Raw genomic sequence first — 15,098 nt, 5'->3', positions numbered from 1 at the left:
GGTGAGGCTACAACTCGCCAAGACAGCTTCGGATGAAGACGAAGACGAGGGGACTTCCCCACAGACGACCCCGGGAATGGCAGACCCGGAGAGAGGGGGCGAGGCGACGCTACTTGCGGAGCAGCGGGACGACCACCGTGCCCATCGCTCCGCGGGCGTCTCACTGAGCTACTTGATGCGATGGCCTCGCTCGTCACTGAGCTCGACCAGGAGGAGCCGGTGATGGAGGGGAGAGCGCCTGGGTTGCGGGACGTAGAGGTAGTCGCCGCAGTTTCCCGCGTGCGGGAAAATTCCACCACACGGAGCGTGTACGCGGCCGCCATTTTGGCGGTTGTGCGGGAAAGGGTTCCCGCCATTTAAGACCTCCCGCCAAAATCGCTAATAGACATCCCATTATTCAAGCATCAGCTCCTGTTCGTGAAGGAATTCGCAGCATTTCAGCGGCGCTTCACTGCAAGCTATGAGTTAGCGGTCTGGACGGAGGAGGAAGCGCTGAGGGCGCTCCCCACTGTCCTGGACGATGATGCCTTAGCAGCGTTTTACGCAGTGCCGCCCGCTGAGAGGGCTACGATGAAGCTTGCCTTTGCACAGATGGCGGCGATCTATGATCCTCCGTCTAATGTTCGGCAGAAGTTCAGTGCGCGAAGGCGAGGGGAGGCCGAGACGCCTCTCGCCTTCCGCAGCGCACTTTTATCGTTAGCGTAAGCGGCTTTTCCCAAGATAGAGCAAGCTAGCTTGGTCTCATTGGTGTTGGAGCGCATGCTGGCCTTGGCGAAGGAGCTTAACGTCGCCCTGCCAGGAATGGAAGATGACGATTTATCGTCCCTTCAGATCGCCCAGTGCATTCAAACACATTTTAATTTTAAATGGCGTACACAAGTGGTGGCGTGCACCGCACCCTCTGAGGCGTGCGGTGCAACTGAAGAAGTGGAGCCCGCTCAAGCATGCGCTTCGGTCAACGACGGCGGCTGGCGGAGCGGCGCCTTGGAGCGACGGGGGGATGGCGGAGGATCTCTTCTCGCACGAGGAGCGGTTCCGTCCTCTGCTACAATTGTGGTCGGCCGGGACACATCCCGACAGGATGCCGCGCTGCTGGATGGAGATCCTCTGGGTCGTCGCTGTCATCCCAAGGACGTCCCCAGGCCCGCTTGAAACTAAGGCGAGTCGCGGCACACCTCACGCTTGGCCCTCACATCCACCTCATTCATCCCGTTCGGTTGTTGGTTCGCATTTGCGCGGGGAACTTTCTTGGTTGGTTGTGGGGCGGGACAATTCGGTTGTACGGGAAAACGGCTGGCCACACCGCCCTGGTCAGTGGTCGGAGTTGGCTCACCGTGTGGTCGCCGTAGCGGCGGGGTAGTCGGAGGTACGGGTGCTCATAGACACCGGAGCATCCGCTACCATTATTTCAGTGTTATTTTTTTACTTCTTACTCCACACAGTTCAAGACCTTCGTCCGGTTACAGCTCCGTGCTTTGCCACGAATGGTAGCTTCCTCGGAATTATTGGCCAAATAATGGCGATGGTGTGCATCGGTGACATCCAATTGACAGGACCGGTGTTAGTTTCAACTTCCCTCACTGTACCATGTTTATTGGGCACCGATTTCTCGGGGAAGATGCCCATTAAAATTTTAGTAGATCAAGGGTGCTTAGAGTTGCCGTCGGGCCGTCGCATTGCCTTTTTGGCGTCCCCCACTCGATTGCGTGCAGTTAACGCCACGGTTCGGGCACTGGCGACGAAAACGATCGCTGTTCCACCCGGTGCACGAATGCTCATCCCATTGTGGCTGCGGGACCAACTTTATAAACAGGCAACCGCCACGGGAATCCTGCTCACACCATCTATTAAAGTAGCTCGGGGTCTGACGCTAGTGGAAAGTACAAACGCTGGTGTCCAACGACTGTGTACCCTTCGTTCAGGTCCCGAAAGCGGAGCCGGACGCGTCTGTTGTGCAGAGGGGCACTGTTTTGCCCCACGCGTCCGTCGCGTATTTCGCGGGTGATTTTGTTGGTGGAAGTAGGGGCCTGCGGGGTCCAAGGACCAAGGGTCGGAGGATGATGGGAGTTGGCTCAACGCGCTCTGCTCGGAGAACCCTAATTTATCAGATGGCCAGAGATCAGAATTGCGTTCGCTCTTGGTTGAATTTGCTGACGTTTTCAGTAAAAGCGGAATAAGATATCGGCCGCACCGCCCTTTTGAATCACCACATTGACACGGGTGGCGCTGCTCCGATTCCGTCAGAACCGCCCACAAGTTAAGCTCCACAGAAAAGGACCACATGCGTCAGGCGGTTAACGAGATGTTGTCCGCCGATGTTATCTCTCCATCAACCAGTCCGTGGGGTGCCCCTATAGCCCTTGTTAAGAAGCAAGACGGAAGTCTACGGTTCTCGCTTCGACTTCCGCAAATAAAATAAAATATCTGTGGCAGACTCTTATCCTCTGCCGAGAATGGATAATTCGCTAGATGCATTGGCGGGCGCGAGATATTTCTCTACTCTTGACCTGCTTTCAGGGTTCTGGCAATTGCCCTTAGATGACCAGGTCCGGTTTGTAGTTGCCCATCCAGAATTTAAATAGCCATCTACTCCAAGTGCATATAGCCAATTGTAGGAATGGTGAGTTACCACCTTATGTTGTTATTCCGTTAAGGGTTATGTGATGTAGTTAATAAACCGTGTTGCCTCCAAGTTCTAGTGTGCGCCTGATTGGACCCACTACACATGTACCGATTCCCCTTGTAAAACAAACAGATACGTACCGATTCCCCTTGTAAAACAGACAGGTACCGATTCCCTCTTGTAAAACAAACAGATAGGTACCGATTCCCCCTTGTAAAACAAACAGATACATACCGATTCTCCCTTGAAAACAAACAGATACGTACCGATTCCCCCGTTGTAAAACAGACAGATACGTACCGATTCCCCCTTGTAAAACAAACAGATACATACCGATTCCCCCTTGTAAAACAGACAGATACGTACCGATTCCCCCTTGTAAAACAGACAGATACGTACCGATTCCCCCTTGTCTCCTTTGCTCCCTTTTTGTCCCGGTCCCCCAATCTCACCCTAAGGAAAAACAAAGCAACAAAAACACAATATCGTTGAGCATCGTCAAGATATTTATCACAGTGTCATTATCTTAATAGCAATATCTCCAAAGCTCTCTATGGTAACAAGAGAGAGAAAGACACACAGTAAGAACTTTAGATAGAGAGAAACAAGAAGACAAACTCAGAGAGGCATGGGAAGCGATGTCTTAGCGAGTGTCTCGTGGCAAGAGAGACACTTAGCAGATTGTAATGCTTGTAAATAACAATGCTACTGTGTGCTACTGTGCACCATTGTTGTTGTTATGTATTTAACTTCATGTGGGTATTGGCCAGGCTAAAAAAAAAATGGGGAACGCCATTCCCAGGTTTAAATATAGACTCTGCTGTGCATGACGCCAGGAAACAGCAGCATGTAATGGACCACGCCTGCCAATGAGAAGAGGAATCCAGCCCGGAGTTATTATCTTGTCTAATCAAATGCTGCTGGATACCTCTGGCCCATTAATCCCATTTGTCCATACATTTTAAGGTTATTGACTCTTGTAATTGCGTTTTTCTGGCATGATATACATATTTCTATTGGAACAGGACCTTGTCTCCATCCTCTCCCGGGGGTCCAGCAGGTCCCGCTGGGCCTGGTAACCCGACAGGGCCTTGGATGCCATCTCTCCCAGCAGGCCCCATGACGCCCTTCTCACCCTATTTGGACACACGCACGCACACACAATGCATATCAGATCAAGATCAAAACATCATCATGACCACAGCTGTGGATGCCACCTGTGGTGGTTGTAGGGATACCACCTGCCCAGGTAGTAACTCAGACGGTGTGCTAATTGGCGTCTGTTTTCGGCTCACAGCAATTGATTTGTACCGATAATCTGGTGTGGTACAGAGTTGACCGTTATAAGTTTTTATAGAACTAGAATGACTGACAAATATTTCCGAGATTGATCTCTGGGAAAGGTGGAAACCTTAGTGGTGGTCAGAGCAATGCATAGAGTGTAGGCAGCTCCTTTCCTGTGTTTGTGGGTGCCATCAACCTGCTTGAGGCTGATCTGAGGTTCATGGATGATATTCCAGAGGCGAACCTCAATATTGAGATATATTTCTCTGGAAAAATCGTTGCATCAATTCAAGATGAGACCACACCAAGGAAGAGTGTGAGGGTTATCTGAGATGGGGGTCTGTGGAGGAATGCTTATGTCAAGTTGGGTTTCATCAGCATGAACAGATTCAGATGAGCAGTGAGCTGCAGATGGGGATTTATGGAACTCCATAGCAGAGGGGTTTCTGAGAAGACAACAGTCCTTGTTAAATATAATATACATGTAAATGTATATTCCACACGCACAACAAACACAGACACACCCACGGCCTCGTCGTGCGATGACACTGGCAGTCCGATAACGACTTACTGGTGCTCCCTTTTCCCCAGCAGGCCCAGAAGGACCCTGAGGCCCAGGTCGTCCTGGAAGGCCAATCTGCCCGGCCACGCCTGCCGGGCCACGCTCGCCCGGGGAGCCCTAGAATGAGACATCGCACCATCATGCCCTGTCAGCGGACTAGGCCGTGATATTCTATTGGTGGTAGAATGCGTATGGTTTTGTCATGGGGGCCATTCATGCCATGGCACAGACACAAACACAAACTCTCACAGGGCACCAGAGAGGCAAAATCGTGCACTTCTGTCTGTTGGGAGATAGGACTTCATTTATGCTATAAGCACTTTACGTTCATCACAAATACATTCCACAAACACAGCACTGCCTATTTGCTCACGCTTAACGTGAATGCCAACTAATTGTATTGCACATGACCAGCTGGGATCCAGAGTCAAGCAGAGTCAGGTGCTGGTGGCCTTGTGATTTGGGGTAGTGGTGAAAGTGGATCCCTAATTTTTTATCCAGTAACCAAAGCTCAGCATCAAATAACAAGAACAATGATGTTGACATAGAATTGTTGACGAATGCATTGCTGGCTGAAGTCCTTCCCCTTGCCATCATGATCATGTGGTTTGTTTAACCATACTTCACCATGCTGGTCAGTGCAAGTTGGTGAAGGGGAGGGGTCAAGACCTGTTTACTCGCCAAATAATGTTAGCCTTGGATGGGAATCCAAGTCAGGTCACATGCAGCCAAGGTCACCCTTGCCCATGAGACTATCTTGGTCTCTGGAGTTCTCACCTGGGTTAAACTAAATAATCTAAATTACGACATGTGTGTGGCTGTAGCTGTTTAAATTTAACAATAGAGTAGATCATCGCTTATCCGGCAGCTTCGGAGGAAAGGGATGCCGAATTTTCAAATAATAATCACTATATCATTATTCAAAATAATAATCACTACATCATTATTCAAAATAGCTTATTTTGTGCACATTCTGATGTGAACACTTTTCGCTGGATTTCACTGTATATTTTCTGTTTTTAGTCTGGTAGTTATTAGTCATGAAAAATGTATATAAGTGCAGTATTTTTATTAAGTTGCCGTATGTAGTATATAATGTACTGTATATACTATTTGACACTGAAATCAAGCATAGCTACTTTTTTGTCACGCACATGGTGCCGATCACCGGACTGGTACAACCTTGGGAGCGGTTCTGCCGGTTTTGCCGGATCGGCCTGGGATCGCCAGATAATCTTGGAAGCTGGATCATAGCACGCTGGATAATCGATGATCAACTGTACAATTAAATATTTGTGCAGTACAAGAAGTCACCGTTGAAGTGAAACCATCGTGGTTACAAAAATACCGGTTTCAATTTGGGAAAGCTGCTCGATTTGCTGCAATGAGCTGCCATTGCTTAAGGCCAATGACTCGTGGAAGCCGGAGTCACGCAGCAGAAATGTCGAGACACTACATCTCCCCCACCGATATAATGAATCAATGCGCCCAGCTCGAGATGCGATAGTGGGGGGTGCAGGAATAAGAGAGGGCTAACCAGAGGTCCTGGTGCTCCCTGAGGGCCTTCATTTCCCTTCAGGCCTGCAGGGCCCTGAAAAATAAAACAACAAAATAGGTTCAATGAATACTCACAGGGAAACATCTTCTGAATCTTAGCATGTATCGCAACAGGATGAAGACAGTTAAGGAAGATTAACGATGCACAATGAGCAGCATGACACAATAATTATTGGTGCTGCTGCTGCTGCATTCCTGCAGAATAGGTGGAGAACATACAAAATGCATACACAAAGGCACCAAAGTCAGGAACTGAACACAGGACCTTCTTGCTGTGAGGCAGGGGTGTTCCCACCGTGCCACCCTGCTGCCCACCTTTTATTGAATCCGTTTGGTGTCCACTGTTTAGTGTTTTTTTTGCTGTGAAATTTTGGTTATAAATAACAATGTTGATCTATTTTGTTGCAATATGAAACACTGTAGCTTTTTTATGAGCATATAACAGAATAAATAGATGTACTCATTCGAGAATACTGACCAATTTGCATTGTAGTGTTACCTGATACACAAATGCTTGACCAGTGGCATGAAAGGCTATATATACTTGAAGTTTATTATTATAATTATTAAGATGTATATTATTAATGAGAATGAGTAACTCACAGAAGCTCCAGGGATACCCCGATCTCCAGCAAATCCTCGAATTCCAGGTGGCCCAGCCTTTCCAGCAATGCCTACCAACCCAGGGTCTCCCTGCACACGGTAACATCATCAACGTATATTTAAAATACACAATACCGTGACAAATCTCTCAGAGCACAGACACGCACAGGAGGAGATGGGAGGGCATGAGAGGGGAACGAGGCAACTCACCCACTCACCCACTTACCCACTCACTCATCCACTTACATACCCACTCACCGACTCACTCATTCACCCACTCAATTACCCACTCAATTACCGACCAACCCACTCAATCATTCATTGACTTACCCACACAACAACAGCTGGCATTTAACCCTAAGTGGCAGTGATGTCAACACAGCGCTGGTGCCAGGCTAGGTGTACTTTGAGGCCACATGATGTGTCAAAGGCTCATTGGCAGGAGGTCACAAGACAGTTACAGGTACCGTTCGCTTACCGAGAAAACGGATGCACCACCTGTGCTCCCTACTGTGCTAGATTGCTGCATTTTAGCAGCCCAGCATAGCTCCTTTGTCCACCGCTATTCTGGAAGGGAGGGCATGACTGTGTCCGGAAAGACTCAAAACTTCATGTGGAGCAGCAGACCAGATAGCTTCCACACAGTGTTAATCATCCAATTAAATTATGTCGCTTGACCTATTCGGAGGGAGACCTCTGCTGCCAAATCGGAGCCGGTCATAAGCACACTACCCAGGTACATTAACTTCTCCACTCTCTCCACAACTGCCTCATCACTAATGGAGAGTTGAGGGGGTTTTGAATCACACAAAATACCCAGGCAGGTGCTCAGTTTTGGTGAGGCTGATGATAATGCACCACCTCTTTAGTTCCATACTCCAGGTTCAGCAGCAGAACCCCCCAACTCTTTCTCAGAGTGATTAGCAATCAGCAGATCATCAGCATATATAACACTAGCTGTACTACCCGGCTTCGCCCGGGACTTGGATTCACCACACCCGGCCGCCTTTTTCTCCCCAGTGGCGATGTTCACACCACAGCAGTTACTCGTTTGAGGCTGTGTCGACCTAGGGGAGGCCCAGGACCGGTTCAAATAATCGTCACTGGTGGTGGCCGTGAGCAGGAATCGAACTCGGGTCGCCGGGTTCGTAGCGCAGCGCGCTAACCACTACTCTACAATGCGTTCCGCTTCCACATGCGCGGGTCACATGACAGATTTTACGTCACAGCTCACTTGCCGTGCAAAAAATATATGCATTAATGAGCTCCCCCCTCCAAAAAAAAAGGAAAAGTGCATTTTTATAATTTTTGCATGGTGTACAGTCTGGAAAGTACCCACATGGCAAATTTCCAGTTTGTTGCATGTCGGGAAGTACGCTAAACATTTTGAACAGACACACATTCACAACTTTGCCTTTTATATATATGGAGATGATTAATCAATAGGGAGCCATCCCTTGACAGCACCTGAGCATTGATCAGCCTCCTATTGTATCTGTACCGGATGTAAGTTCCTTTGGTACAGCCATGGGAAGCGTCTTGAACTACGTGGTTGAAAAATGTTAAATAACGTTTGAGCCAGAGGACATCCCTGTCACACCCCAAGGTGAACAGAGAATGTCTCCGACTCCCGACCACGCAGCTTTACCAGGGCTTGCCCACCATCATAATGGTCCTTAATAATTGTGAGCAAAAAGTCAAGGACCCCAAAAGCACAAATAACAACCCACAGCCCTGGCCTGTTTACGGTAGCACAAGCTTGTACCAGGTCAATAAAGCAAAGATATAGGTCACACACACACACTCACCCACCCATGTATCCACTCACTCTCCCACTCACTCACTGAAGGGAAGGCGAGAGAGGGAGCAATGCAGGTTAAAGAGGAAGTTGTTGATGAGAGACCAGAAAGCAGAGAAGAGAGGGGGACGAGGCATGTAGGCAGGCAACCAGGTGGAGTTGTCTGTGAAGGGAGTTTAAGAGGGGGGATGGGGGGGTAGTGGCTAAAAGAACACCCGCAAGTGGTGGAGCAGCAGCAGCGTGGAGCACACGTGACCCCGCACACAATCCCCGGCCTCGTCGCAGAGTAGAATCATCATGAGAAAGCAATGTCACAAAGAGGTGGCTTGGGAAGTGTTTTGACCTGCAGTGTGGTGAGTTGGTGGTGGATGAGTGGATGAGTTGCTGTGTTGTTGTGACCTGCAGTGTGGCGGTTGTTGAACACCGTGTGGAATGAGACCAAACAGTGAGTGTCTGGTAGGCCGAGCCCTCAACATGGGTGGAGTGATCAACGATTGAAGTTGACGGGAACAGTGGCCATAGTAGTAGTAGCGATATGAGTGACAAGGAGGCGACGGACCGTCAGTGAGTGAGTGACAGTAGTGACTCAGTGAGCGCCGGGGTCATCAGATGGTACACACACACCCACCTTCGCGCCCTCTTTTCCAGCCGAGCCTGGCAGGCCCTGCTCCCCCGGGGGCCCTGGTGGCCCTGGGTGGCCTCTCTCTCCATTGGGACCCGTTTCACCAGTGGAGCCCTGCACACGCGATCACGACCATGCACGATCACGCACAGACAATCACGCCACACATGATCACACACGATCACACACACACGCACGGGGCGGTAAAGCCAGCAATCATGAGAATCAAACCCTGGGGGTGGGAATCGACCACATATCTCAAGCAAGATCATAATTTTTAATCGTTGTGCAGAATATAGAAGTAAATAATCTGACAATATTCTCCACAACAACGTGAATTATTAGTTCGTGCTGTGTATTCTTTAGCTCTGCGTCAAATAAGAACCCATTGTTAATGGAGGTGGATCTTGCCTAAAACCACTGGCAGGTAACCAGCATTGGTTCAAGCGAGCCTGACTACTGATCAGACAATTAATATCGAAACTGGTCCACAGATGTATTGCTTTTAAGCAATGCCCCTTCGAAGGAGGGGTGGCTGATGGGATGTGTACAGCTTTTATATATATTTTTAAGTGGAGGGACAAATATGTACAGGTGTAGCATCTGCTTATTTATTGTACTCCGTGTCTAAACATAATTTCAGAGTATCTTCCGAAAGTGACACGCTGAAATGCACCAGCAGTCTCAACTGATTTAAATCTAAGAATTCCCTCGCACAACACTCGCGCGTTGTACACGAACCGGCACCACTCAGCCACACGTGTGTTTATTTATCGACTTGTCTTCGCGTGATGTTCACTGCATAAACACGGACTGTGTAAGTTGTAGGTTTAATCTTGTGTTGTACTACACGTGCAGTCATTATTACGCGTTTGCCGCGTGCACGAGTCAAGCCACACCTGGAATGAGACATCCCCCGCCTTAAAAAAGCGATGTTCCAGGCGGAATACTTTCACGAGCAAATAATAAAACAGAGCACAATAAAAAAAAAACTTCGTCACGCTGCGCACCTGGGGCCCGATGACTCCCGCGGGGCCCGGGGGTCCTGTCTTGCCTTGGAATCCCTGAGCAAACAAACACAGAGGATTGACTCGGATACGGGCATGAATGGGGGGGGTGGGGGCGCATTTTTCAGGTGTCACTGTGTAAGCTGTTATCGATGTGGACCGCTCTAATTGTAAACAGTGCTCATGTATAGGACGGTATACACTTTTCATAACGGCTCCTATTCCTATATCACCATGGGAGTGTGTGCAAGTCTGAGTGAGGGTGAGAGTGTGTGTGGGGAGCGGTAGTGTAGCGGTTAGCGCTACGCTGCGCTACGAACCTGGCGACCCGAGTTCGATTCCCGCTCACAGCCAACACCAGTGACGATTATCTGAACCGGTCCTGGGCCTCCCCTAGGTCGACTTGGCCTCCAATGAGTACCTGGTGCGATGTGTAAACATCGCCACGAGGGAGACAAAGGAGGCCGGGCGTGGTGTTGGCCACCCACCCCCTCGTGTGCTGTGCCGGCCTACATAAGTGCTCTCTAACAGCACTTACCCCAACAGTGTGTTAAGGCTATACGGGGGGCCTTTGACTTTGTGTGTTTGAGTGTGCGTGAGGATGTGGGAGTAGGTGGCATACAGGCGCCTCTACATGAACATATGGACCACGGATTATAAACACGTGTCATCCTATGGCACAAGTAACGCGTGATGAACTTATGTTAGTTTATGTAGTGTTGAGAAGAAACGTGTTACAGTCATCATTCCCAAAAATCACAGTTTCGTGCTATTACTCCCACGGTTCGATCAGTTATTCGTAAGAAATACATGAGAACGGTACGAGAAAACAACATCACGTTACTTTCAAAATACCAGAAAAGGATTTGCATTACAACTAAAATGTAGAGTCATCAGCAATTATACTCTGGATACATTTTATATGAAAAAAAAATAGCATTCCATTGATCATAATGATAACAAAATAATATCTGACAATGATACAAAAAACGAATTTAAAATCATTTGTCAATCCAGTGCTGGATGAGGTCCTCCCCAGGCTGCTTCGGTCATGGGAGTTGTTTGACCATAATTCGCATGCTCGGTCAGTGTTTGTTCAGGAAGCGTGGCTGGGAATCAACATCAGGTCCCCATACTTGAAGCACAGTGTGCGCCATCCACTGTGCCACCGCTCCATGCCGATATCTCACAGCGGCAATGTAAATGCCACCAATTAAAATGTTTCCATAAACGTTTCCATATATGTGCATTTAATACACATAGTTCCTTTTTGCCACTCATAAATGGGAACACAGTGGCATGGGAGCACTAGCTTAGCTCTTGAGTGGAAAACTAGAGAAAGTGCCCTCTACATGACTCTCTTGAGAACTCTCTCTCGTGGAGATCCTTCCACCAGCAGTGGCATGCGCAAAGCCATTGCAGGATCACACCTTTACCTATTGCCTAAACGTGTGCGCAGCGAGTTCCCTCCGGGTATTCTGGTTTCCTCCTACAACCAAGCAAAACGCTCCACATTCTAAATTCAGTTGGGACCAACATTCCAATCGATAAAATAAACAAATTCAGTTGGGCCCAACATTCCAATCGATAAAATAAGCAAGTGCATTGGGGAATTCACACCAATCTTTCAGCGCTATGGTGATATATTATAGGTGTTACTGAACATCTCTTTCTCGAGCCAATTACTGCAGAACTGGGTGTGAGAGACAAAGCACGAACAGTAACCATTGATGAGTTCCACGGAAATGCGCCAGATACCAGGGACATGTGCGAGTGAGCGAGTGAGCGGGTGAGCGGGTAGGTAAGTAGATGGGGCCAGGCACTGCGGAACTGTGGGGGCTGTATGTACATAATCTCAAAGTCTCAGTGCGTGGGATGACCAGGTCACCGTGCGCCGCCAGCCAGAGTCGGCGACTGGCATAGGCGGAAAGCCGCGACCTTGCTCACGCATATCGGCCAGGTCGGATGATGCAGATTGGTGTCAACACTTGTGGATCAGCATGCAGAGCTTGTGAGCGATCCTCTGCTGAACTGGCAACAAATGCAGCTCGTTCACGAATAGTCGCTGTCACGTGATCATATTTGTTCTTCTGTGTGGGGGCGTGCAGAACCAAGTGAAGGTGACAAAGGCGAACAGCAACCACATGACGAAAGACGACAGTCGTCCACGCGGCTGGTAATCAACAAGAGAACAAGTCTCTTGGTCGCTTCAGCAGTGAGTACGCAATGCCTTGAGGTGCTGCAGCCAGAGATGGTAAATTAATTCGTAAGCTAACTGCCTGATGTTTACTACAAACATCGGTTCCCCTGGTGAGGACAACTCCGAGGCACGTGACATCTATTGCCAGCTAAATATCTACGCTGCTTACGGTGATGGTCTGACAGTTAACTTTAGCCAGCTGCTATCTGTGTCATAGTCCGAAAAACTGGGTCTTGTCTGCCTTTTTCTTCAGACAGCTGGTTGATATCCACCGGTCAATGATATCGATACACAAGCGTGGAAGCCGCACGACGCATTATGCATCTCCAGCGTGAAGGTTGAACTGTGTGTTGTCAGCGTAGCAACACACAAACGAGACCATGACAATGAGCGATGCTGATGACATCGGCGGTGTCGAGGAGGAAGAGCAGCGGGCCCAGCGCCATGTCCTTGCGGCAAACCACACTGCACTGTTGACTCGGCCGCCTCCTGTCCGACAATGGCAGTTTGTGTTGGTCACTGTATGAACGGCTTGACCGACAACAGCGCGGATCCACAGATGCGGAAAGCTTGATGAAGAAAGTCGACAAGGATGTTGCGACCGATAGTAACGAGAGCAGCTGACAGATCAAGTAGAGCGAGTGGCCGACATCACCATGGTCAGATGTGAGAAGCGTGCTTGAGGCGACCTTGAGAATGGCAGTATCTGTTGAATAGTATCTTCTGAAGGCTGACTGCAGGCTTCGAATAAAGGCCATGTTGCTCCAAGTTGGTGACAGACCAGTCTGAACAATCTTTGACATGAAGGCGAGGATGGAAGCTGGTCTGTAGTCCTTCATATCAAAACGGTCGGCATTGACTCAGTGGCAGTCGGCCATGATGAAGTGATGCATTGCAAATGTCCACTCGGAATGGCAGAAGTTTCACAGATAACTCAGCGTATTTTTGGAAGCAGATCAAGTGCACAGGATTTTAACAGAGCATTTGTCATGTAATTTGTCATGATTTTTAATGACGTCATTTGCTGAAGGGTCTTGAAACTGTGATGTATCGCAGTAGTGATCTCAAAGGATGAGATAATGTTATTCCCACCCATAGACCTTCCAACTGCACTGACATTCTAAATAACCAAGGCTTTGCTGAACAAGTTGACAATTCTTTGCACCACAATTTTATCGGGTGAATATCTGGTTGGAGAGTCCAACACGTGCTCACTTTCTAGTGGTAGTTCCAGTGTCACTTTTTCTCATGCTCAACTCAAGCTTACTCATCGGTTGGTCACTTGGACCTGCGAACTCTATCACCGGTCAAGCATCCGTAAGCAGCGAATGAGTTTACAACAATCACGGTCCATCCATGGAGCAAAACGCTGACATCAAGTAGTAACCCTCCTCTCCAGAGAAAAATTCGTCTGACAGAGACTGTAGCCACTAGAGTCCAGATGGTGGTCTCTACTGCACCTCGCAGAGTTGAGGAGTGCAGGTCAGAATTTGTCTTAGTCCGGTTTTCCCTGTTCCCTGATTTCTCAATGTAACATCACTGGAGGCTTTTGTTGACAAAGTCGACACCACGTAACAAGAGATGATGTTTGGTGACATCGTGGTGACTTTGGTTAAAGTAACAGTCACCCGGCAAAAGTAATGTCATGCCAGCGTGAAAATCTCTGCACGTGTGAAGGCCAGCGTGCGGGTCACTACAAGGACTCAAGAAAATGGAGCCAATTCAAATGCATAAAATATAAAGAGCTTTAAAAATCAAGCAGTGGATAAAATACGATGATCGCACGCTGAACCTTCCACACTGTAATTCCATGAATAATTGTCAACGTAGGTCAAACGAAGATGTTTAATCCCAGGTGATGTAGAGAGTAATATAAAAATGTACTGAACAATAAATCAAGTGGTGACGATAAACATGATATATAAGACACATAAAAAAATCAGGCAGAATGAAATACAATCGATTAAAATTATGTATTACGGATACAGTAGAACATTTAAGGAAAAGAGGTGGATAAGCAGGTAAGAGGATTCTGGTATCAGTGAGTCAGTAATCAGGTAAAGCCTTGCCTAGACATGAAATCTGCATGCCTCACCTGCTCATGAATTAAAAAAGATCAAAAGTAAACATAGAGACAACAGAATGGAACTGGGTACTTACAGAGCCTCAACCTCCAGGATGACAGGGGGTTTTAGACACCCAGAAGACAAAAGGGTTAGCATTCAGATGAGAACAGTTAGCATAGTGCAGTGTATGAGTGTCGATGTATCAGGACCCTCCTGAAAAATATCATTGAGACTCGGTGAGGCTTTTCTGGGTAAATATGACAAGGTTTTTTTCTCTCCAAAACTTTCGTTTTCTAAACGCTACCGTACAGAACTGCTTAAATGTTGCATAGATTTTTGACTGTTAAGCTCTATAGGTGACAATTCACAAATTCCCGTCCTACCGTTTCTCCACGCTGGCCTGGGTGTCCTGGCAATCCATCTTTTCCAGCTGGACCCTAAGAATATTAAACGTTATCAAGTATTTAATCATCATCGTCATAATCACTTGCATATATATACACACATCGCGATCACATTTAGGGCAGTGTAAATGACCCAGCAGAAGTGCGGTCGCCGCTTGTTGCAGAGGTTCACGGTTCAATTCGGGAAAGCCATCCTGGTTATTACTGCAGCTGTATTAACCTTAACAACACGTGCCATCTGTTTCACAGGAAACGACAAAGATCCCTTGATATTATTGTATATGTGTGCATGCCTAGGTTGTCTATGGGTATTCTGGTTTCCTTTCACGTGCATAAACACTCATGGATGGAGTTGGCTAAACATCGCAATAT

General features: G+C 48.0%; 1 protein-coding gene across 8 annotated transcripts in view; it reads right to left on the bottom strand.

Moving 5' to 3' along the window:
* Positions 1-15,098, bottom strand: part of LOC116938937 (uncharacterized) — a 166,960-nt gene that overhangs the window by 39,411 nt on the left and 112,451 nt on the right. For all 8 annotated transcript variants that reach the window (XM_032946684.2, XM_032946686.2, XM_032946683.2 and 5 more), the window contains 8 exons: positions 14,706-14,759; positions 10,060-10,113; positions 9,056-9,163; positions 6,630-6,719; positions 6,007-6,060; positions 4,479-4,586; positions 3,652-3,759; positions 3,023-3,076 (listed from right to left, as the gene is read on the bottom strand). In XM_032946684.2, the coding sequence (XP_032802575.2) occupies positions 3,023-3,076; positions 3,652-3,759; positions 4,479-4,586; positions 6,007-6,060; positions 6,630-6,719; positions 9,056-9,163; positions 10,060-10,113; positions 14,706-14,759 (630 nt within the window). The remainder of the gene's footprint in view (positions 1-3,022; positions 3,077-3,651; positions 3,760-4,478; positions 4,587-6,006; positions 6,061-6,629; positions 6,720-9,055; positions 9,164-10,059; positions 10,114-14,705; positions 14,760-15,098) is intronic.

Source organism: Petromyzon marinus, chromosome 5, assembly GCF_048934315.1.
Source record: "Petromyzon marinus isolate PM22_M1 ecotype Great Lakes invasive population chromosome 5, UKy_Petmar_22M1.pri1.0, whole genome shotgun sequence".
NCBI lineage: Eukaryota > Metazoa > Chordata > Hyperoartia > Petromyzontiformes > Petromyzontidae > Petromyzon > Petromyzon marinus.
This window is presented reverse-complemented; position numbering and strand designations above follow the sequence as displayed.